Source organism: Otolemur garnettii, unplaced genomic scaffold (assembly GCF_000181295.1).
Source record: "Otolemur garnettii isolate 467f Iridium unplaced genomic scaffold, OtoGar3 scaffold00005, whole genome shotgun sequence".
Classification (NCBI taxonomy): domain Eukaryota; kingdom Metazoa; phylum Chordata; class Mammalia; order Primates; family Galagidae; genus Otolemur; species Otolemur garnettii.
In genome coordinates, this window is record NW_003852400.1 from 4,493,480 (window position 1) to 4,518,088 (window position 24,609).

General features: G+C 33.4%; 1 protein-coding gene across 1 annotated transcript in view; it reads left to right on the plus strand.

Annotated features, from left to right (window-relative positions):
- Positions 1–24,609, plus strand: part of ORC5 (origin recognition complex subunit 5) — a 79,016-nt gene that overhangs the window by 34,571 nt on the left and 19,836 nt on the right. Inside the window, exons 9-12 of the mRNA XM_003782606.2 lie at positions 2,242–2,294; positions 3,776–3,888; positions 5,001–5,048; positions 9,498–9,608. Coding sequence (XP_003782654.1) covers positions 2,242–2,294; positions 3,776–3,888; positions 5,001–5,048; positions 9,498–9,608 — 325 coding nt within the window. The remainder of the gene's footprint in view (positions 1–2,241; positions 2,295–3,775; positions 3,889–5,000; positions 5,049–9,497; positions 9,609–24,609) is intronic.

Below are 24,609 nucleotides of genomic sequence, written 5' to 3' on the forward strand. Positions count from 1 at the left end.
TAGCCACTTGAGCCACAGGCACCGAGCCTCCTCTTCTCTTTTCAATAATAAAAATTCATTTGTTGGCTGGCTGCAGTGGGTCACACCTGTAATCCTGGCATTCTGGGAGGCCAAGGCAGGTAGACTGCTTAAGCTCAGGAGTTTGAGACCACCCTGAGGAAGCGAGAGACTCCATCTCTACTAAAAATAGAAAAACTAGCTGGGCATAGTGGTGCATGGGAGGCTGAGGCAAGAAGAGGATTGGTTAAGCCCAAGAGTTTGAGGCTGCTATGAGGTATGATGCCATGACACTCTACCCAGGAGGACAGAGTGAGACTCTGTCTAAAATATAGTATCAAAAGCCAGATTTGTGCCAGAATTTGATGATGAAAACTGGTGTATAGATTTAGCATTTTTAGTGGGTTTAACCACTCATTTAAATGAGTTAAACATACGTCTTCAAGGTGAAAGCCAATTTATCAATCAATACAGTGTTTCAAACCATAGCAGCATTCCAAATGAAATAAATTATGGCAAGCTCAACTTAAGGCAAACAATTTTATGCATTTGAGCATGTTAGCTAAACAGTCCTGTGAACAGTGAAAAATATTTAGTCATGCTTTTTGATTAGATGCAAGAATTTGAAAACAGATTTCAAAATTTCTAGGAAAATGGTATTTTGGTATATTTGTGACTCCATTTTCAGTCAACATAGATATAAGGTCTGATAATTAAGTTTGCAAACTTGCCACTGCGTGCTTCTGTTGGCAGAACTGTGCAAACCACTCAATAAGGTTGGTATGCCAGTACATTACAGGTATGTTGACATCAACATACGGTGGTGTCTTGGTGAGTGGCATTCATTATTGTTGCATGTCTTTGTGGGCCAGTGCAAGAATGTTGCAGCTTGAATTAGAGCAGCAAATGAATATTCATACTTTTTTTGTTAAAATTGACTAGAGTGCTAAGTGAAAGCAGGGACATATTAATTCAAGTTTATTGGGTTAATGCTGTGAAGAAAACGGTAGTGTACAAATGGATTAAATGTTTTTGTGAGGGTAGAGAAAAGCATCACTGATGAAGAGAGGTCAGGGCAGTCAGTAACACGCAGAATAGATGAAACATTGCAAAAATTTGTCAAATTGTATGTCAAAATCGTCAGCTGACCATGAAAAGCATAGCAGATGAAGTAAATGCTGATAGAGAAACAGGGAAATCTTAACTGAAAATCTTGGCCAGCCTCTCATGGCTCTTGCATCACAACAGTGCACCAGCTCACACACACTGTGAGGAAGTTTTAAGCCAGGTAACAAATAACTGTGTTGGAACATCCTTCTTACTCACCTGATGTGGCCCCTGGTGACTTTTTTCTTTAACCAAAGATAAAATGTTGAAAGGAAGACATTTTCATGGCATTTAGGACGTAAGAGTACTATGACAGCTTTGATGTCCATTCCAGAAAAAGAGTTCCAAAGTTGTTTTGCAAGGTAGACTTGGCACTAGCATCAGTGCATAGCTTCCCAAAGGGAGGACTTCAGAGGTGATTGTGGTGATATTCAGCAATGAGGTATGTAGCATTTTTTTCTAGGACAAGTTGCATGAACTTAATGTCAGACCTTGTATGTTACTTGCCAATTTTCAAATGGAATGCATAGTCTGACATTCAGCTGGTTAGATGTCTTCAGAAACTTAACCTTTGGGCCTCAGTTTTCTGGTGTAATAGCTACTTGAAGGATTATTATGCAGTTTAGAAATAGTATTTAACAACTGTATCTGATATGGTAACTAAAACATTGGGAGTTTTACTAACTGGTAGTTGGTGTTCTTTATTGGTTGATGCTTTTTGATACTTTTACAATTGTGATCATAGTAAAGGATATTATTTTTGAGACAGTCTTACTCTGTCACCCTGTATAGAGTTCTGTATCATCATAGCTCACAGCAACCTCAAACTCCTGGGCTCAAGCGATTTTCTTGCCTCAGCCTCCTAAAGTGCTAGGATTACAGATGTGAGCCTTCATGCCCAACCAGTAAAAGGTACTGTTAAATAATTCATATCTGGGTACCGTTGTCTAAGTTTATATTCTCGTATACACTAAATGATTTCGTATAGGTAGAGTGTATATTATTAATTGTGTATATTATTTTCATGTTTTCTATTTTATCAATAAATTAGAAAATTTCAGTTTTTCTAAGGCTCTGTTTTAAGAATAGCAATTGATTTCTTATATTTTTGATCAGTTTTGTTCTATTTTCTTTCAGTTCCCAGTGGGAAAAGCTGCAGAAAGAGGACACAGATCCAGGACAGCTGAAAGGTATTGGAGGAAATATTGAGGCAGTTACCAGAGATACTTTTTAAACTAATTATCAAGATAACTAAAGTAATACTAAAGAGCATTCAGTCAGTAAACAGTATTACAGAAGAGAATTTGCTTTTCAGGCTATAATGATATTTTTATTAATTACTTTTCTTTAAAACTTCAATTTAATGGGCGAAAATAAAGTTTGAATAATAGTTTTCTGTTTTCTGAATGTTAGATTATATCATGTGAAAATCAAATTATTTATACTTCTTTAAATGTTTTTTTCTCAAAAAATTAATAATAACAATATTCTCTAGTAAGTGCTACTGTTTGTTGGTGGAGCTACATCTAGTGATTTTATATACTCGTACAAGACCTTGTTGGAGTATACAATAACCGGTGAATGGATAAATAAAACACTGGAGCCGGTCAAGCAGCACTGATTCTTAAGGGAAGTAATCTGGTATTTACTGAGCATCTATGGGTCACTGTGTGAGGTGCTTCGTTCTGAATCTCTGCAACAACTTAAACCTAGGTATTTCCCCCATTTTACAACGAAAAACTGAAGACATACAGAAAGCACTGAAGAACAACTACTACAGAATTTTCTAATTCTAGCATATGTCTGTTTTCCTTACAACTAGAAATCATTTATAAAGCATGTGGAGCACTGAGAAACCAAAAAAGACAAAACAGAATCTCAACACTACTGTTTCATACCATGTTCTCTGACCATCTACCATTTTTAAAAAATAAGGACATTTTAGATATTTGCTTATTTTTTAAAAGTAAAAGTAGTTTCATTTGGGATTAATCCAAAGTAATAGTTTTCTTAAGGAAAACAAAAGCACAAAGCTGAAGTTCACTGAAGTGATCCCCCTAAATTTAGTTAACATAAAATGAGATTTTATCCCATGAAACTCATGAAATACAGAGGGTGCCAAGAAAGAAGAACACTATATTAAAATTCTAATACTCAATACACGTTTTTAAACAAAAGATGAATACAAGTAATGTTGAGCACCTCCTGCAACTGTATAAGTCACAGGTGACTTAAGTATTACAAATTTAATAGTTTTTCCTTTCTCAAAATGTGTCTACATTTTCTGGGACTCACGTATTTATAAGCTGAGATAAAATTGTGTCATGTAATTGGATAATTTAACAAAAACATTTAGGAATCCATAGTAGAGACAAAGTTTTCGATCTTGATGTGATAGGGAAACATCATGGAGTAGTTAATGGAGAGCATGGTCTTGAAGGGAAGAATGGTTAGGATCTAGCCTTCTGAATGGGAGGAGCCAAGCAAGAATAATAGATTGAGCAAAGCATGTTATTTATGTTTGTTGCTACCCCTACCATCATCATCATGGCACTTTAAGCTCAAGGATAAAATCATTTTTACTAGAGAATGCCCTGTGGAAGTCAAAAGACATACTTAAAACCTAATGGTGGCCTAATAAATACCTTCATAAAAGTATTTTGTTATGTAGGTCTCTCCGCACATACTCATGTGGAACTTCCATATTACTCGAAGTTTATTCTAATTGCTGCATACCTCGCTTCATACAATCCAGCAAGAACTGACAAGAGGTTCTTTCTTAAGGTAATAGTAACATACTTTTTTTCACTTTATTTTTGAACATCCCAGGAATATTATTGAAATTTCTTAACACTTGTAAATTTCTAAGGGTCAGAGATAGAATAAGAGATTGCTAAATATGTGTATATATTTAGAATTCATTCTCTAAAGGCTTTAAATTAATATGACAACCTGAAATTTGAGAAAAGGTAGGTAGTTTTGCAAAAGAGAGGAAATCAGATATACCTTAGGTAACATTAATAATTGTAGATTTAAAAACTCAGATTTTGTTTAAATTATGGCAGATGGAAATAATTTTAAGGATAACTGTTACTATAAAGTTCTTACTGTAGTGAATTATTGTCCAGAACTCTCATAGTTGTCTTCTGCATCAACATTATTGGAGAAATCCCATTTTAGAATTTGCTTTTCTTTTTTTCTTCGTCACCCACTTGTTCTTTTTACATTCACCTTTTTACTTCCTAAGAACGTTGCAGTCTCTTTCCTACCTTAAGGTTTTTGTCTGTGTTCTGTGTTTCTGGAAATCTCCATCCCTTCTCATCCCTCAGGTTTCAGTTTAAATGTTAGTTTCTACAAGCAGGAGTCCCCCATGTACAATCTGTCTTATGTTTGTTTTCTTCTTTAAACTTATAAAAGTGTAAAAAATGTGTGTGGATTTGTTACTGTTATTTCTTCCCCTGCACTTCAGTTATGTAAAGGCAAGCACCACATCTGTTTTCTTCCCCACTATTGAATTCTGGGTGTCTAAATGCTCTCAGTCAGCTTTTGTGATGTGAATTGCCAGTCTCCTTTACAGGCTGAATAAAAACCCATTTCTCTTTGGAAGTTCTATTTTTATAGCAATAAATATACTGTAATAAATTCTTTTAGGAAGTGTTACTACTTTATTTAAAAAACTTTCTCTATATACAAAAGTAATCATATATCCAATGTATATCTAAGTCAAATCATCCTAAAATATGTTGAGGTCTGCTGTATACAAGGTGTTAAGAAGAATAAAAATTTTAAAATCCTATGATATATAAATTAGTATTAGATGTGGTATGTTTCAAAAGTTTTGGTTTTTTGTTATGTAGTAGTATCTTCATTTTAAAATTTATTTTCCTTAATTCCAGCATCATGGGAAAATCAAGAAAACCAACTTTCTAAAGAAACATGAAAAGGTATTTACATTTTAATGTCTGTAATGGAAGAAACTTGGGAAGTGAAGATAATATAGGAAATGGATAGATATGTAATTGTATTACTCATTTGGATGTAAGAACTTATTTGTGCTGATACTGTTGTGTGAAAAGGTGATTAATTACATCCAAGAAGGCTATAATCTAAGTCCCAAACCAAGCTGATTTGGCTAGAGGAATCTGGAAAAGCTTAGGAATTAGTGGCATTAAGTACTTTTGAAGGTTAGAGGGTAGAGCAAAATTGAAATTTGTGAAAGGAGCATTTAGACTGTTCAGATCACTTACTCCAAACCCCTACTGCTTCTCTTGGCAGAAGATGGAGAATTTTGAACAATAGACAGTTTACACTACAGAAGCTGTAAATTTTGTTTCTCACTCTCATTTTCAAAAGCAGTTTTGCTCAGCATAGACTTCTACATTGATAGTATTTTCTTAGGACTTTGAAGATGTTATTTGTTGCTTTCTGGTTTTCATTGTTGCTGCTAAAAATTCTGTTAGGCTTTTATTCCTCTCTTGATGTCTTTGTATTCTCTAGCTGCTTTTAAATTCTCTTCTTTTCCTTCAGTATTTTTAGTTTCACTGTAATATATCTGGGATTACAATTTCTTAAATTTGGGATTAGTTTTGCTTTCTGAATTTGAATAAAGGTATCTTTATTCAATTCTGGTAAATTGTCATTCAGTTTTTAAATATTACCTCTTTCCCATTCTTTTTAATATGTCTTCCTGAGACAATGATTAGACATGTTAGAATTTCTCTATTCTATTTGTCTCTTAAATCTTTTACATTCTTCATTCTTTTTGGTCTCTGAATGCTATAGTATATTTGGGGTAATTACTTCAATTCTGTCTTCTGATTTTCTCTTCAGTTTTGTCTGTTCTATCAATTTTGTGATTTAAAAATCTTATTTGTAATTTTTCTAAGTTAAAGTTCATTTCAGGTCTATTCAGTCACATGTATTTTTATTACTCATATATTTCTCTAATATAAAACATACCTATTTTATATTCTGTATCTTATATTCCAGTATGAGAAGTCCTTGTTGGGCATGTTCCACGTTTTCTCTTTTCACTGACTTGTGCTCATGACTCCATGTTTCATGAAAATTTTATTGTTTTTAATTGTGACTGAATTTACTCTGGAATTTTTGGAGCCTCAGATGTGTTCTCTTACATTTACTTCTGTACAACTTAAGAGCACCAGTAACCTGGGATCATTGGTGGTTTTCAGACCACAAAGACATTGTGATTCTGCCCTCTAGCTTCTAGTTAAAAATGCTCAGGAAGGCTTGCTTCCTTTCCTCGCGTAGTACCAAAATTTGTCAGGGAAGTGACCTTTCTAAATCCGTTTATCCATAAAAAGGTGAATATAGCTTGTCCTGTTTTTAAGACAATTTTGTCTAGAAAAGAAAAATATGTAAATATATGTTATAACAGTAAATGCTGTTGAGCAACTGTGAGCTAAACACTGTTAAGCTCTGCATACAAGGTTGGATGGTTAAGTTTGCAAACTCATCCTATAATAAACGCTACATACCTCAGTGCTGAATATTAGTATAGTCACCTTTGAAGTATTCTCCTTGGGAAGTTGTGCACCAGTGCCAGTGGCCTACTCCACCCTTCAAAGCACTTTTCCTAGGATGAGTTAGTGAACTTAATTGTCAGACCTCATATAATGATAGCTCTGATGGCCATTCCAGAAAAAGAATTCCAGAATTGCTCTGAAGAGTGGACTAGACGCTGGTGTTATTGCATAGCTTCTCAAAGGGAATACTGTAGTGTTATTCAGCTCTAAGGTATGTAGCACTTTTTCTAGGATGAGTTCTCAAGCTTAATTATTAGACCTCAAAATTTCATTTAATTCGCACAACAACTTAATGCATGAGGTTACTGTCATTTTCCTCATATTCTAGATGAAGAAGCTTAGTATTAAAGAGAAATTAAGTAACTTGCCTAAGGATGTTTAGTTAATATGTGGTAGAACCAGGATCCAGTTCCAGGACTGACTCCAAAGCCTACAGTCATCTTTACCACCATTTTTTAACTCATACAACAGAAAATGATTAATGTCTAGAATTTTTGTAGACTCATGCATACCAATAAAAAAGATAAACTTCAATAGAAAAATGGGTAAATGATACAAAAAGAAACCTGAATATCTAATTAAAATACAGTTATCAGCCTCATTCACTGAAGAGAGAAATGCACATTATGACAGTGAGATATTTCATACTGTTGGGTTGACAAAACTAAAAAAATCTGGTGATTCCAAGGGCTGGTGATAATATAGAAGAATAAGAGCTCACCTATTATGCGGTTGATGGCATCTGATAAAGTTAATTTGTGAATGTACTTTGTGTTGGTCAGGATAGGTTAGGCTATGCTCCAATAAAAAACTGCAAAACCATCAAGATTTTATATTGCTCACAATGTAACTGAACGTGAGTTATCTGGTAGTGATGTGAAACATGGTGGCTTCTGAAATCACCAAAGGGAAAGAGGATGAACGAAAGAATCCAGTGATTTGAAAGGGCAGACTTGGACGTAGCTTCTATCACTTCTATTCATATTCCATTGGCCAGAACTCAGTTAAATGACATGGATCTAACTGCAGGAGTGACTGAGAAAGGTAGTCTTTCCATATGCCCAAGAAGAGACAGTGTCGGCAAACAGTAGTTTATCTGCCCTATACTTTAATTTTGCAATCCCAATTAGGGAAACTCATACATGTGCACAGGAGAAATGTACGAGATTATCAGACACATTATTATTTGTAATAGTGGTAGTTTTTTTAAAGCAGATGTTTATAAAATGGAATTCTGCAGGGTAATTTAAAAATGGACTAGAGATACATGTATCTATATGTTAAAAAACATAATGTTGAAGGTAAAAAGCAATTTGGTAGATAGGTTCACAATCATACCGTTTGTATAAAATTTTAAATCATGCAAACAATACCATATATTTGTGGGTACTCATTCCAGAGTAGTATAAAAACCGTCATGAGAATACATCAAATTCTATATAATAGTTCCTTCTAGGGAAGTAAAGGGAGAGTGGGATGGGTTTAGGGGGGGCTTCCATTTATCTGTAATATGATCTAATGTTTTATTTCTTCACATGTATCACCCAATATTAGCATTTGATAAAATTGGGTTATGAGTACATTGGTATTTATTAAATTAACCTCTGTACTTTTCAAAATGTTGGAATATTTAATGAGAAAAACATACAAAATTTAAGACCTGGAAAATAATTTCTAGGCTATCTTGTGGATATAAATACCAGAGGTGAATATGTCATTTTGTAATTGAGCAGGTATTTTTCTCTGTAGTCAGTCTTCTTTTTTTCTTTTTTTTTTGAAGTTTTTGGCCAGGGCTGGGTTTGAACCGCCGCCTCTGGCATATGGGGTCGGCGGCCTACTCCTTTGAGCCATAGGCGCCGCCCATAGTCACTCTTCTTTTAAATATTTATTCCCATGAATGTAAATATGCTTTCCAAATCTATTTCCATTGCTAATACAAAGTACTAAAAAGTAATCCCAGCTACTCAAGAGGCTGAGACAAGAGAATCACTTGAGCCCAAGAGTTAGAGGTTGCAGTGTGCTGTGATACCACGACACTGTATCCAGGACAATAGAGTGAGGCCCTGTTTAAAAAAAAAAAAAAAGGATTTTAATGTAATGTAATGTTAAAATTATCTGTTAGCATCATAGAACAGGACTTGAGCACTGCAGTTTTCTAATGGCATGTAATGAGTCTGAATTTTTTTTTCTTTTTTTTTGCAGTTTTTGGCCAGGGCTGGTTTGAACCTGCCACCTCCAGCATATGGGGCCGGCGGCCTACTCCTTTGAGCCATAGGCGCCACCCTGAGTCTGCATTTTTTTTAAATTTTGCATTGTTTCAGCCTGAGAACTCAGTTACTTTACAAACTATTTCATTAGTTTTCTAAGCTAAGCTACTATTTAATATAATTGATCTGTTTTGAACTATTAATGTCAAGCAAATAACATTTTTCAATTAGTGGTACAAAGAAGAATGGTGAGAAATAAATAACAATCTCTAGTCTAGGAGGTTAGGAACTTTGTTTCAGATATGCATTGTCTTGACAAACCACTTGGTGAAGTCAGTTACCATTTGATTGTAATAGCGAAATAGGGATGATGTTTAGGACTGGGCTGGATGTCTGAGAGTTCTTTAATTAATATTTGTTGATATTAAGTTAGAAATAATCTTGAGGAATGTATCAAAAGAATAATCATGATCATATCAAGTAAACATATAACTTAGATTTGCAAGTTAATTTTGTTAGCATCTTTAGGGGAACTGTATAAAGTGTAAATATGTTGTTATTTAGAATTTATGGTACAGAAATAAAGTGCTCTGGTAGAGAAACAAAATCCATGTTCTTTTTGTTTGTTTGTTTTGAACAGACAAGCAATCATCTCCTTGGACCAAAATCATTTCCATTAGACAGATTATTAGCAATATTATATAGTATCGTGGACAGCAGAGTTGCTCCAACAGCAAATATCTTTTCCCAGGTAAGCTTCTTCATAGGTTAGTATCTGTCGTCTTTGTGGAATTCTTCATCAAGTATAGTTTTGATAGAGTTTCAGGTATTTAGATTATTGATGACCATATATTACTATTTCAACTATACAATTAATATTTTCTTGGTAAGTAAAAATTTAAAATATAGAGTCTTTGGGGGTATAATTTAATTTACACATATAACCTGATGGCAGAAATAATGTTTCTGGCTCTTTTTTCAATAAGGCAATTTTTAAAATTTAATTATCATAATTATCTTGCTGATTAAAAAACCTACTTGATGATAAAATTGATGAATTACAATATATGAGTGTAATGTGAAGAAAACATTTTCAAAAAATTGTAAGAAAGTAATCGACAGTGTCCTTATTCCTTATATATGTACTTTGCAGGATTGACATTACGCTTTTTAAAAATGATCTATATTCTAGAACCGTCAAGTTCTCAAAATTTCACTAGGTGGCAGCAAAACATAGAAAATAATGGCTTTTTTAAAAGGTTTATTTATTTTTTTTAAGTTGACATTTTAAGAAAAGCCTGTTCATTAAAATGATGGTCATGGTAGATTTCTTAAACAGTTCAGGAAAAAAAATATTAAGCAAAAATATAGGTGGATAGAAGAAAAAGCAAAACGATGTAACTAGTGTTTATTGAAAAGCAAAGTCATGTCAAATATTGCAATGAGCATTTTCTTCTATGTATGTATTTTTAGGTTGAGAAATACGTAAATAATAACATTTACAGTTAGTTAATTTACTGACTAAATAAATCTGATCCCAGAATGGATGTCCGACTTTGTATTCTAATGTGTAGAATAGAACTTCTTCATTTTAAAAAAGAGTAACAAAAATAGATAATAGTCTCAATGTTCTCAACATGGAATTTAGATAATTTTTATAAAAGTCAGTATTTATACAAAATTGTATCTGCATTTATTGTGTACGTTTTGAAGAAAGGTAGTCCACTCAGTTATTAGGCTACACATATAGCATTGTAGGTATGTAGCTAGCACTATACATAAGTAGATGTACACAGGTAGATGTATAAAGCTGATAATTAAAAAAAATTAATTCAGTTTCATCCGTGTTACAGGGATGTTTTTTCTTTTTTTAAAATGCTTTGGAAATAAGTAGTTTTTAAATAGACTTTACATTTTATTTATTAGTAGCTTCCTACATACAGTATATAAGATTTTGTTTAGTTTTGCTGTTATAACAACTCTTGAAATAGCAGGTATTTATGATCTTTATTATGAGCAGTTCAGCTTTACAATAGGTGAGAAATATTAAATGGCTTTCACAAAATGATCCAACAAATGCATTTTTGAGAACTAAAGCCTAGGGAAGTAAAGTAGATGATACTTCCCAAAAGAGCAGGAAGGTATTTGCGCCATCTGTGATTGTACTTTCTAGGTGCCCCCAAATTACCTTTTGTGAGGGGCTGCAGGAATGGTAATACATTTTTTACTTTCAGAAGGCTTATAATTTATCCTGGGGGATAAAACAGATACATAAAAAATAAGATTTTAAGGCTGTAAGTGAATGCTTGATAGTGCTGCTCAGAAGTTTAGAGCAGAAAGAAATCACTTCTGGATGGATTGGGCAGGATGAAGGAAAGAATTTATAGAAGATGAAAAATTAAGCTTGGCCATGAGGAATCCATAGAAGTTTTTGTTCTTTAAGGATTTCTTATTTACAAGTGCATGTTTATTTACAAAAATGAGAAAATTGAAATAAGAAAAAATAGTAGCTTAAAATCACCTGACTTCGTATTTCCAAAAGATAGCATTTAGAGATTAGACTGAGATTCAGGAAAAGAGGATGATACGACCAACGAGATAAGAATTAGGAAAAAGCAAGACACATTTGTGCATTGTCGCTCTGGTTTTGCTGGAAGAGGATGAAGTCGTATTGTTGTAGTGGTAGTAGGCAGATTGATATTGTACTTGTGATTGTAGTAGTAGGTACTGCTGATAGTACTAGTGGTCATAGAAATACTACCCCACCACATACCATACTATGCTTTTGGTACCTTACACTGGCAGAGCATACTAGTTTTTTATCCTCTGGGAAAAAAAATAAACAACTAAAAGCAATGGGAGGTTTCTGATTTAGAGATTTACTAGCTGCTCTGAGGCTTTGACTAAAATGAATAATGTCACCAGTCTTTATATTTCAGCAGTGCCAGTCAAGTAATTAAGGAACAGCTTGGCCTAAAATATATCTGTTAATGAAGTTAATTTTTTTTAATCTTGGCAGTTGTAGTAATTGATATTTTTATTGTTTATCTTTTCTAATTAATATTTAGTAATCAAAACGCTTTTGAAACTTTGCTGTAAATGAATTTGCTTATGTTCATTTAATAACAAATCATTTAGGAAGTAGATCTTAGTCATTCCTATTTGAGATATGAAGAATGGAGAGTACATAGGGATAGATGAACCTAGCCCTAAGGAAATGACTTTTGCTTGGTCAATAAAATATCCAGGAAAAATCAAATAACATATATATTGTGTTGAGGAACAAAATGGTGGCAGGAATCACATCCAATAAACGCATATTTCTCCCATACATTTTACGTATTTTTCCTTCCTGTTGGCTCCCAGTGACCTTTTCTATTTTTCTTCTTTCTCCTTTTATTAATCTATCAAAACTATACTCTTAACCTATAGGAATGCCAAATTTGTATTTAACCTACACATCATTTTTTTAAGTGAAAAAAATATGACTTAATTTGTATTGGAAATGATTATTTGATTTGAACAGTAGATGGCAGTAATGTTACATTCTAGCTTTAAGGTGCCTAGGAAATGTTTTTACTTTTTGATATTCTTTAATTTAACACTTTGATTCATTTGAATAAAAATAAAATTGCCTGAAAATATTTAATGGTATAGGTGTGTGTGAAAAAATTTTTTTTATGAAAATTTAAGTGATACTAGTAATGAATTATATTACCTGAATATTTTCTACCTGGGAGTAAATTGCTTTTTATTGGTTGTAATATGTCTATATGGGATGATATATTTTTTCAATCTACATACAGCTGTTTTAAAGATTTAATTTATAGTAATGTATTATAGCTGGATTTTCCATTTACATAGTTTAATTTTTTTCACATAATAAATTGATAATGTGTGATAGATACATTCAGAATTCTTGAAGCAAAAGTTTATTTTCATTGCACTTTATTTAAGTATATTTTATATTTGGTGCCTGTGACTCAGTGACTAGGGCACCGGCCGCATATACCAAGGATGGTGGGTTTGAACCTGGCCCCTGCCAAACTGCAACAACAAAAAAAATAGCCAGGCATTGTGGCGGGCACCTGTAGTCCCAGCTACTTGGGAGGCTGCGGCAAGAAAATTGCCTATGCCCAAGAGCTGGAGGTTGCTGTGAGCTGTGATGCCATGGCACTCTACTGAGGGCGACAAAGTGAGACTCTGTCTCTAAAAAATATATATATATATGCACATATATATTATAATGAAGTTATAAAAATACTAAAAGAATTTTTAGAGTTTATTAAAATTTCTACTGAGAATAATAAACTTACAATAGCAGTATCAGTAATATATTTTAATTGGCATTCTTCTGAATTTCTTCATTCTTTATTGACTTTTATATAAAATTCTCATTAATTCTATAGTTTCATGAACAAAAAGAATAGTAGTACATTTAACATTTTAAATTATGTTAATGCCAAAATTCATTGAAGTTAAATATGTTTTTAAAATCTGTCTTAGATTTTTAGGATTATTTCAGCCTTATCCAGTTTTTACCTTTAGTACAATATTCAGTTACATTCATGGGTCATTTATAATGTTTTTATTCAAGTAAGATAAATGTAACCCTTCTGTATATTCCTAAACTTTATGGGTGACAAAGCATTAATTCTGGTTGATTTTTTTTTCCTTTCTCCTCTTGTCGTAGACAGAATGGGTAAGCTCCCCATTTACATGCATTAAATGGGTACGTTTATAGGTATTATTTCCGAATTTTTAATTTGATTAGATATAGTCTTGAAGACTATCTTTAAAAATAATACTATAGAATTTTCTTTTTCTAGAAGTATAGTAAAGCCAGGATATACCTTTTTATTTTATGTTATTTTTCTTGAGGATAAGTGATAATTTGTATGGAATTTTCCTAACTTTTTAAAGTTTTTTTGATAGTTCTGTATCATCTCTTAATCTTGCCAACTCCCTCTGTGGTCTTGTATTTAGGTGAAGGTGGGGGGATAAAGTTCTTTAAGACTGTCAGATATGTCACTCATTTTAAAACGTTAAGCCATACTGCTTTTCCCCCTTTCAAGAATGAAATTGCTTAAGAGTTTATTTCTAACATCATTGGTACTACATATAGGTTTCTAAAGCAACTTGTAAAAGCAAAAACACATTTTAAAAAGTAGGGACATTTGATTACATATATATTTACATTGATATCATTGATCTTATTTGATGCATTAGTATTTTGAAAATTGATTTTTGAAAATAGTTTATTAAAATTCTACCATTTAAAAGTTTTTAAATGATACGCAGTTATTTTATTACTGTATAATAAAAAACAGTGTATTCTGAATTAATATCAAGAAACAACTAAAAGATAAGGAGCACAGTTCCTTTAAAAAATAGTTCCATGTATCATATTGACAACAGGAATTTTTATATAACTAATACTGAATTTATGACTAATATCAAATTATACATGATTTAATACGAATTATAAATTTATTTTTATAAGAGCATGACTAAAAAGCATTTTGTTGGTTTAATGTACCAACATATTTTTTTTAAATATACAGTTCCATTTCTACTTTCTCTGCTTATGAACTCACGTCATGATACTATATAATATCAGGATATATTTGGGCTTATTTGTTAACATCACTTTAACTTTTGGTCATGAATCAAATTACACTTGATTACACAGAGGTTGCATTCATTGTACCATTCACATAACTTTTAAGTTTTCTACTCAGGTATTGGTTTATGAGCTATATAGGATATATTTAAACTTTTTTCCAATTTATTATCAAACACAAAGCACAATGATATTTTAGTTATTTTATCTATGAGTTATTTTATCTATGAAGCAAATAACTCATCTGTAATTCACCATAGCTATAGGAAGATGTTTTTGCTATGTGGTTTTTGTTAGTATAGCTAACATTTTACTCAACCAAAACCAGATTTTTGGCATTTTTTTTCCACTGCAGATAGGATGTGTAGTGAGTATGTATAGTTCTTAGTTTTGTTAAGTAAAGGAGTGATTTTCTTTTTTCACTATATTGAAATAGGATCTTGCTCTGTCATCCAGGCTAGAGTGCAGTGGTATTAATGTAGCTCACTGCAGCCTTGACCTTCCAGGCTCAAGGAATCCTCTGAAGTAGCTGAGACTACAGTCATATTCCACTGTGCCTGGCTAATTTTTGTTTTTATTATTTTTTATAGAGACAAGGTCCTGCTATGTCACCCAGGTTGGTCTCGAATTGCTGGCCTCAGCAATCCTCTCATCTCAGTCTCTGAAAGTGTTAGGATCACAGGTGTGAGCCCACCGTGCCTGGCCAGGATTTTTACATTTTATTCTTATTCAAGATTTAAATTCAAAGTCAGTATTTCTCTTTTTTCCATAGTTGGAATTAAATTTTTCTTTTTCTGCTTAAGGTTTTATTTAACAAGTATTTACTGGGTGCCTGCTATGTTTAGAGCACTGGGGTGGATAAAGAGAGTGCCACAGTGAAGAAATTGTGTCTGTGGCTTCCACACCCCTTCATTTGTACTGACTGGTGCAGCTACCAAATTCTACCTCAGGTGTATGTGTATTTACTGGGAGGACATATACATGCTGAAGGAACTAATACTTAAATACTTAAAGTGAATAAATAAAAATAAGATTTTTTTTTACTTCAGTACTTGATTGTTTTTTTGTGACAAGGTCTTGCTCTATTGCCCCAGCTAGAGTGCAGTGGCATCGTTGTAGCTTACTATAGCCTTGAACTCCTGGCCTCAAGCAATCTTCCTGCTCCACCCTCCCAAGTAGCTAGGACTACAGATCTAAGCCACTATGCCCAGCTGATATTTTTATTTGCAGAAACTGAGTCTTACTATTACTTGGGCTGATCTTGGGCTCCCAACCACAAGCAATCCTCCTGCCTTGGCCTCCCAAAAGCTAAAACTATAGACATGAGCTATTGTGTATAGCCAGTAGTCCTTGATATTTGATAACTTAGATAATTAAGTGTCTTCTATCAAGTGACAGCATATCCACTTGTTCATTGTTTCCTTTTTTCCTTTTTATATACCTTAAGCTTAAATGTTTGGACCAGTGATTGTTTGATACTTATGACTAAATTACGTTAATACCCAATTAAATTTAGTTATGATGTTGGTATCAGACAATCTCACCTGAGACTTGTAATGAAAGTTATGGAAAAGTAAGCACTGTATTGTGTATGGCCTGTTAGGAACTGTCTAAGTGGCCTTTCTAAAAAGTAGGCTGTGTGTAGGGACTCACCCCTATAATCCTAGCACTCTGGGAGGCCACGGCATGAGGATCTCTTGAGGACAGGAGTTCAAGACCAGCCGGGCAACATAGTGAGAACTCGTCTGTACAAAATAGAAAAAACTTAGCTAGATGTTTTGGTGCGCACCTATAGTCCCAGCTACTCGGGAGGCTGAGGCAGGAAGATTGCTGGAGCCTGGGAGTCTGAGGTTGCAGTAAGGTATCATGGTGACATGTAAAATAACTGCCTAAGGGATTTAAAAAATTGTATAAATTATGCTCTCTACTTTTTTTTTTTTTATAAAACAATACATCAATGCTTTACTTTTGCAGGCAGTATTTTACAACTAGTTTCTCAAAATCTAGTACTGCTTTCAGTAAGTATACCTGCACTTTAGCTAGGGCAACAAAGTGAAACTGTTTCAAAAAAAAAAAAAAGTTACATGGCTATGTTTCAAATACTTTATAATATATACTCATTTATAACTGTATTCATTATATCACTCGATAATATATAGCATTTCAAACTGCTTTTATAGATTTTTAACCAAAAGCACTTTAACCACATATATTGATTTTATAAAGATTTTATGATTATAAAAAATTAAAAACCTTAAAAAATTAATTTGCATATTGCATATTATGGTTCTATTCATATTTTTACAAAAATTACATTAAATGCTAGCCACACAGTGCTAGAAATCATAGTTGATTAAATACTATATAGAGCATGTATTGATCAGGTTAGATTAGAATTTAAACCTTATAAAGTGTAACATTCTAAAATCTAATTATAAGATTTATGTAAAGTGATTTGAGTGTGGGCATTGTCTTGATAGATGTTAAACTTGGGACTAAAAGGGACATTTTTCCTTTAAAACAATTCTGTGGATACTAACTAGAGTATTAGAAATGTGAAGAGCTATTCCTTTGCAATTTCTCTGTGCTCTGTCTTATACCAGCATTTCAGTGTTTCTGTAATATACAACTGAAATACTTGATGTTATTAAGTTAAATTATGTAAATTGCAGAAAATAGCTTGAATGCTAACATTTTCTAATAATTAATAATTTCTTACTTTTTTTTTGCTTAACCACAACTAAGATTTTTAGGTATTCCATTCCAAAGATGGTTAAAGGAGCCCTGCTGAAATGCCTCCTTTGCTGATGAATAGGTCAGCAGGGATGGTATTTGATAGAGGCTGCCTTTTCTCTAGCAGCTAAGACCATCAACTACCATGATGCTCAGTCTCCACTGGTGCAGTAAATAAGATTCTCAAATCTCTTACTACCCCTGGTGTGGATAGATTACTATTCTGCCATCAGAACACTCTGCAGTAGGTGACTATTTCAGAAGATACTTTACAAAACTCTTTTGGGATGCTTCATGTTTGAAAAGAATAAAGTTGATCTGTGATTTTCACTAGCTGCATCATTATTATAAGGAATACTAATATTAATCATTCAAGAATTATAAAAAGCAGAGCATATTTATTCTACTGCCAAGGGATTGTTTTTCTTGTTCTCATTCGTAAGAACAGTGTTTTCTCTTAACTCTTTTCTTGCCTTCCCTAAATCTGGTGTTGGCATTTTTACTCAACTTTGGAAAAATAGAACAAATACTTAGGGGTGACATGTAAAATACTTCCTAAAGGTTTTAAAAAGTTGTATAAATTATGCTCTCTACTTTTTTTATAAGACATCAATACTCTACTTTTGCAGGCTGTATCTTACAACTACCTTTCTCAAAATCTAGTATTGTTTCCAGTAAGTATACCAAATGTCTATCCTTTATTCACATTTTTTAGTAAAGTATATTAACACCAATAAATTATATTTTACTTGGCACATTTTTTGAAAGCACAAAAATGTTTGTGTGGATATGAACTTGGAAAGGCATACTTGAAAGACTCCATAAGAGACTATATAGATACTATATAGGCAAATCCATACATTAAAGCTTTATGACTAGATTGTTTTAATGAGAAAGAATTTTCATAAGAACAGGTTAGGAGATAAATGATTTGGAAAAGTCATTATGGAAATGTGTACTACATTTTAAAATACTTCTTTTAAAAATGAAGAAAAAAAAAAGGAAATGGTAATGCTTAACAGGGTGTTTATTGAGAAATTGTCTTGGCTCAAGCAGCTAAAGCGCCAGCCACACACACCTGAGCTGGCAGGTTTGAATCCAGCCTGGGCCCGCCAGACAACGAAGATGACAGAAAACAAAAAAGATAGCCAGGCATGGTGGCAGGTGCCTGTAGTCCCAGCTACTTGGGAGGCGGAGGCAGGAGAATCCTTGAGCCCAGGAGTTGGAGGTTGCTGTGAGCTGTGATGTGACGGCACTCTACTCAGCTTGAGACTCTGTCTCAAAGAAAAAGAAGTTGTCTTGATTCCTTATCAGCAGCAAACAAATTGGAGTTCTTTGGAGAAGACTGGTCATACCTGCCCCTCTGTAGACATTTGTAGTGGTAGTACCGCAGTAGGGGCTGCTGAAGAATCATCCTGTCCTCTCCCGTAAGTGAAAAATTAGAGTTCTTAAGCCCAGACCACCTTTAGAACCTGATTGCTCCTTCACTTCATCTTCAGGCACCCTGAATGTTGAGAGTTGAATTCCTAGTGTAGAAAGTGGTCACATCCCTACCGTTCAGAATAAGAAAGGGACCTAGGGTTACGCATAACTGTCTTATCTGTTCCCCGGCTTCAAATACTGTGCGTATGTTGATAGCTTTTGAATTCTGTCTTATATCCCATTCTAGCCCTTATTCCAGTGTTTTTTAACCTTTTTTTTAATCTCACGGCATACTTGAACCTATAGTTAAACTTCTGTGGCACACTTAAATTATGTTGATTTTAAAAAAATGAATAGAAAGCAATATATTCTCTGTGCTTTGAACTTCTTTGAAAATAATTTAATTAATGGTCTTTAAAAATTTTGAAGTCACACCTAAGATCCTCTCTCCCAATATGCGAGTATGCTGTGGTGTACCAGATGAAAATCAACACCTTATTCTCTAGTTCTCCACCCACATTGCTGAACCAGAATTGCATATGTTCTGTAAATGTAACACTCTGGTATACTCCAAACTAGATCATTCTCTAAATCTTTCCCTCAGTTTTGTGCCTTACCTAGATTTCAGAACTAGTCATTTATTAATTCATCCTTTTCTAAGTTCATGCTATAATGGTCTAACATTGTTAGGTGCTAAAAAAAAAAAAACCCCAAAATTAGATAATATATAGTTTCTAGTTTTTAGCTTAGCTAAATGAAGAAATTATCTCTGAATCTCCTCTTTTTCTCCCCTCCACTTAGCTGGTTAACAAATCCAATCTATTTTTCTTTCTAAATACAAAAGTCTCTTAAACTTTTCCTTTCTTTTCACCCCCACTGCCATTGCCTTAAATCCATAGCTTCATTATTTCTTAGAATATTTTACCAACTTCCCATCTGGTCTCCCTGTTACCCAGACACTTTTTGGTTTCATCTTCCATATAGCTATCAGCATAAATCTTAAAAAAAATAAATTTGGTTTTTCTTTTCTGGGTACACTTTTTAATTACATTATTTATAGAACCAAGACAACATACCATAGCATTTCTTATAAGGCCCTTCACATCCTGTCCCCAATTTTTGTCACTTTCTTTATATACTGCATAAACTATTTGTAATAAGCTATTTCCTTTTTGAAAGCAAACTGATTTTTCATGTTTTGTATGTCACATATGTTGACCCACACCACCACTGAGTTCTCTTTGATTACTTCATGGTCTATCCCCCAAATACCATTTCTCAGTGAATCTGCACTTGCCTTTTTTCCTATTAGCTCATTTCCTTCTCTGTAGTCAGATAATCATGCTTATACATATCACTAACATAGCACTTATATTGTGTTATTATCATCTTATATGTTTGTCTTCTACTACCCTGAATTCTTTGAGGGCATGATCTTTGTTTTTCATTTTTTTAGTCTCTCACACAATGCCATGAACGTGAGATTTACTCATCAAATGACTTCTCATTCTCCTAAGATGAGGTTATGTTCTTCCTGGTTACTTACTAAAGGTTTGCATGTAGAAAGTTGCAGAGATTAGAGGTGCTATCATTAGTTTATCTGTGTATAAACATACATGCCACTTTTTGTTGGAGCATATTTGGAGACTGATAGTCTTCCTTTTGGAGGGAAGGACAAAAATTCATGGCGGTGACTTAAAGTTGAACTGGTTTGACAATATTTGCCTCTGTCTTCTATGTGCTGGCTTTGAAGACACACCTCTGCTTTGTGTGTATACAAATATCAGTTGAACTCTCTTGATATATGCCATGAACCATCATATCTCCTGCAGTCAGATCATATGTGGTACTTGTTGGGTTGTATGAAACTCATAGATACATTTCACATGTTAATTTTGTTTATTTAAATAATTTCATATGTTTCAGATTGTAAAGCTCTCTAGAACAAGCAGGATAAGGTATTTAATAATCAATTGATACATACCCCAACCTATGAAAGTATAAAAAATAATGAGCATGTTAAAAATTAATTACAGTTGTAAATTGATTTCCTTTTGTTGGCAGAAAGAACAGTTTACTAGCCCAGGAACAGGTTCACACTGTTTTTACATCAAGCATTTCCAGCTGAAGCTTGTTAGTGACTGCCTCTCAGATTAAGAAAAAAAAGATCCTCACTGTGGTACATGAACTCCTATTGTTAAGACATAAATAATCAGCTCCTCCCCTACATGGATGAGAACAAAGAACATAATAGTGCGCAGAGCAAAGATTAAATAAATTTTATATAACCACTTTTAAGATATAATTCTAAAAATATTGTACATATAAGGAGGTTTTCATTTTGTATTTTTCTTTGTGAATGCCTCAGTCATAACCTAGGAGGTGGTCAAAGGAAAAAGAATATTATGTGGTTTTTTTTTTTATTAAATGATAGCTGTGTACATTAATGCAATCATGGGGTATGGTGTGGTGTTTTCATATACAATTTGAAATATTTTCATCAAACTGGTTAACATAGCCTTCATGTCATTTGCTTAGTCACTGTGTTAAGACGTTTTGTAGTTTGGTTTTTTAATCAGATAAATTATTTTAAGCTAAGGTAAAACAAAATAATGTCAAAATGCTACTAATATACGAAAGCTAGGGAAGTGCATATATTCTCTGTGATAGTAGGATGCTTCAGATTTTTAGGGGGGTTTATTAAACGGAGGACAAAAGAACAGAATTTTTACTTTGAGAAAAAATAACTGTGGAAATGTGTGACTAAAAACTTAGAGGTAAAATCATTGACTTTTAGTACAATTTAAAAAAACAAACAAACAAACTTTGTTCTGTATTTTCTACCATGAAACCTAAATCCTGACTTTGAAAATCCACTCCCTAGGATTGGAATTCTGTTGAATTCTATTTGAACTCATTTGAATTCTATTCACTTCAATTTTATTCATTTTACTTTGAGCTTGACAAAATAGACAAGAAAGCAGCTGTGGAAAACAGTATATACTCCTCTAAAATCTGAACATTATTGGCAAAAAAATATGTCTTGATAGGTTATAGAAACCCAGAAGGGGGAATGATAATTCCCCACCACTTTTAAATTTACTTAAATAATTAAAATGACTTTTCTTGAAAATGATTCTAGTGTTTCAGGAACAACCTTTTCATTACCTTTGCTTTTTATTTTAACGTTTCTCTTCAACTTTAGTATATTCACCCAATTAAGATTTATATTGTGCCTGTTTTTGTTAATGGTCTTTCATCCACAAATTTATAAGAAACTTTGCTTTGGGATACCATTTTCAGTGTTGGCTAATAATTTCAGATTTTAAGAAATCATGCTTTTCTCTTTCACCTTAAATTATTTATCTTTTAAAAAATTAAGCCTTAATATTATGTCTAATATAATACATAATCTGATTTATGAACTGTTAACTTATGAGTAGGTTAAATGAATTCCGCATTAATATTTTTGTAACATCAGACCCCATACATCTAACAGTTTGTTCATAGGACTATTGATTATTACTCTCCAAACTATTCTTTCTTTCTGGGGCAGGACATGTGCCTGTACACTTTGAGTTACTTCTTTGTCCTTATTGCTACAATTTCCTTTAAGACTTCTCTGTTTTACTTGCAGTGCCTGTTCTCCTGGCTTTCTAACCTCCAGCTTACTCACAGTACCCTTTTTGCTTTATGGAATTCTGCCAGAGTTATCATTTTACTCACTTTTCCTTCTTCTATAGAACTTTCCTTTATCTATATCATATAAAGTGACCCTTTCTTGTATTCTGCAGCTCCCTGTTTGGGATTATGTAAGGAATATGGTTTTGGATTCAAATGATACTCAAACCTAGTGCTCTTCTTACTGCTATTAACTCAGTGACCTTGGTTTTCTCAGCTGGATAAAATGAGTTGTATTTATAGTATCTAATCATGGAAGAGTTGTGAGGATTGAAAGAATTAAAGTGCTTGGTATGACATCTGCCATAGAGCCTGAGTGCAATAAGAAATTCCAATCCTTACTCCCCTAATTCCCCATGGTCACTAGTATTAATTAGTTGCCATAGCTATTTTTCCTCCTACCCCTCAAGTTTTGTCCTTATCCTCTACTAGAACCTGAGAGAAGGAGTAAATGCCAATTTATATATGCACCATGCTGAGGAATTTTGAAAGACAGTAAAAGAAAAGATAAAAGCACCCAGACTAATAACCAGAATCCTTTATTCACAGTAGTAGTACTAGCCTCAGCAAACCTAATATTCATCAACACCCAAAGTGGGCGCTGTTTTGGCTAAATGTTTTTATTATGTTAAATATTAAAATGTAGTACTTATTTAAAATGGTTTTTTTTTTTTTTTTTTTTTAGAGACAGAGTCTCACTTTGTCACTCTTGGTAGAGTGACGAGGCATCACAGCTCACAGCAACTGCCAGCTCTTGGGCTTAGGTGATTCTCTTGCCTCAGCCTCCTGAGTAGCTGGGACTACAGGCGCCCACCACAATGCTATTTTTTGTTGCAGTTTGGCTGGGGCTGGGTTTGAACCCTCCACCCTTGGTATATGGGGCTGGTGCTCTACCCACTGAGCCACAGGCATCACCCTAAAATGTATTGTTACAACTCTGAAATGTGTCCTCGTAAACCTCTAGTGCAGCAAATACTCTTCGTTGGGACTGTTGGATTAAGTAATTTTGAAACCTGAGTTGGTTGAAGTGATTAAGGGTCTGATAATGCCAATGCCTTTTATGATGTCTTTATTCTCATCTGTTAAATGAAGCACTAATCTCTAAGGTTTCTAATCCTAATGAGCTAGCTCAGAATTTTATTTTGCAATTATTTTTATGTTGAAAAAGTTTGCTTTTTAGTAAATTTGAAGTGCATTCAGCTTTTGTAGCCCCAGAACATACAAACAAAAACAAAACTTTTGCCATTAAAAAAAATAAAATGTTAAGAACTCAGGTTGAAATTTACATAATAATAGTTTTGCTATAATCTTCCTATGCTATAGAGGAGGTAGTAAACTTTACAAGTAGTATGTTTGTGGCAACCTTTATGAGCTCACAGCAGGAAACTGGTTAACTACAAATTCTCCTTGAGACTGAACCACGAGTCACTATTAATTATCCACCTTTAGTAGGGAAAATCTATAATCTATAAATGTTTTAAATCCCACCTTAGTGATATATCATTATTGAAATAATTAATATTCTTTGATTTTTCCACCATAAGCCATGTTTTATTAATTGGGTTTTTAAAAAAAATTCCTATAAATAAGGATCAAAAAATGTTTTTATTTTTCCGAGAAGTATATTTATATAGCTTTATAGGTACTGTGGATAAACTGTACTATTCTGACAGTTTATAAGCTCTTTCCCAAAGCTTGCCTATATTTTAAGTACTTACCACTGTTTTTATTTTTTAACTAAATTATTTTTGAGCTAATTATAGATTCATATGCAGTTATAAAAAATAACATGGGCTTTTTCTTTGTGTCTTTTACTAATTTAACCCAGTGGTAACATCTTGCAAAACTATAATGAACTATCACAACCAGGAAACTGATATTAATGCTGTGTACTGATCTCACTCAGATTTTCCCACTTCTGCGTATATTCATTTTTGTATATATCTGTGCATTTTTGGTTATATGAAATTTTATCCCATGTATAGTTTCATTTGTCTACCACCACAGTGAAGATACATACCAGTTTTGTTATCACAAGGATCCCCTTGATAGACTTTCCCTTTCCTTCCCCAATTCTGGAAACTGTTAATCTCTACCTCTGTATTTTCGTCATTTTAGGAATTTGTTGTTTTTTTATTTTTGTTTTTGTTTTTGTTTTTTGTTTTGAGGCAGAATCTCACTTTGTTGCCCTCAGTAGAATGCTGTGGCATCACAACTTGCAGCAACCTCAAACTCTTGGGCTTAAGTGATTCTCTTGCCTCAGCCTCCCAAGTAGCTGGGACTACAGGCACCC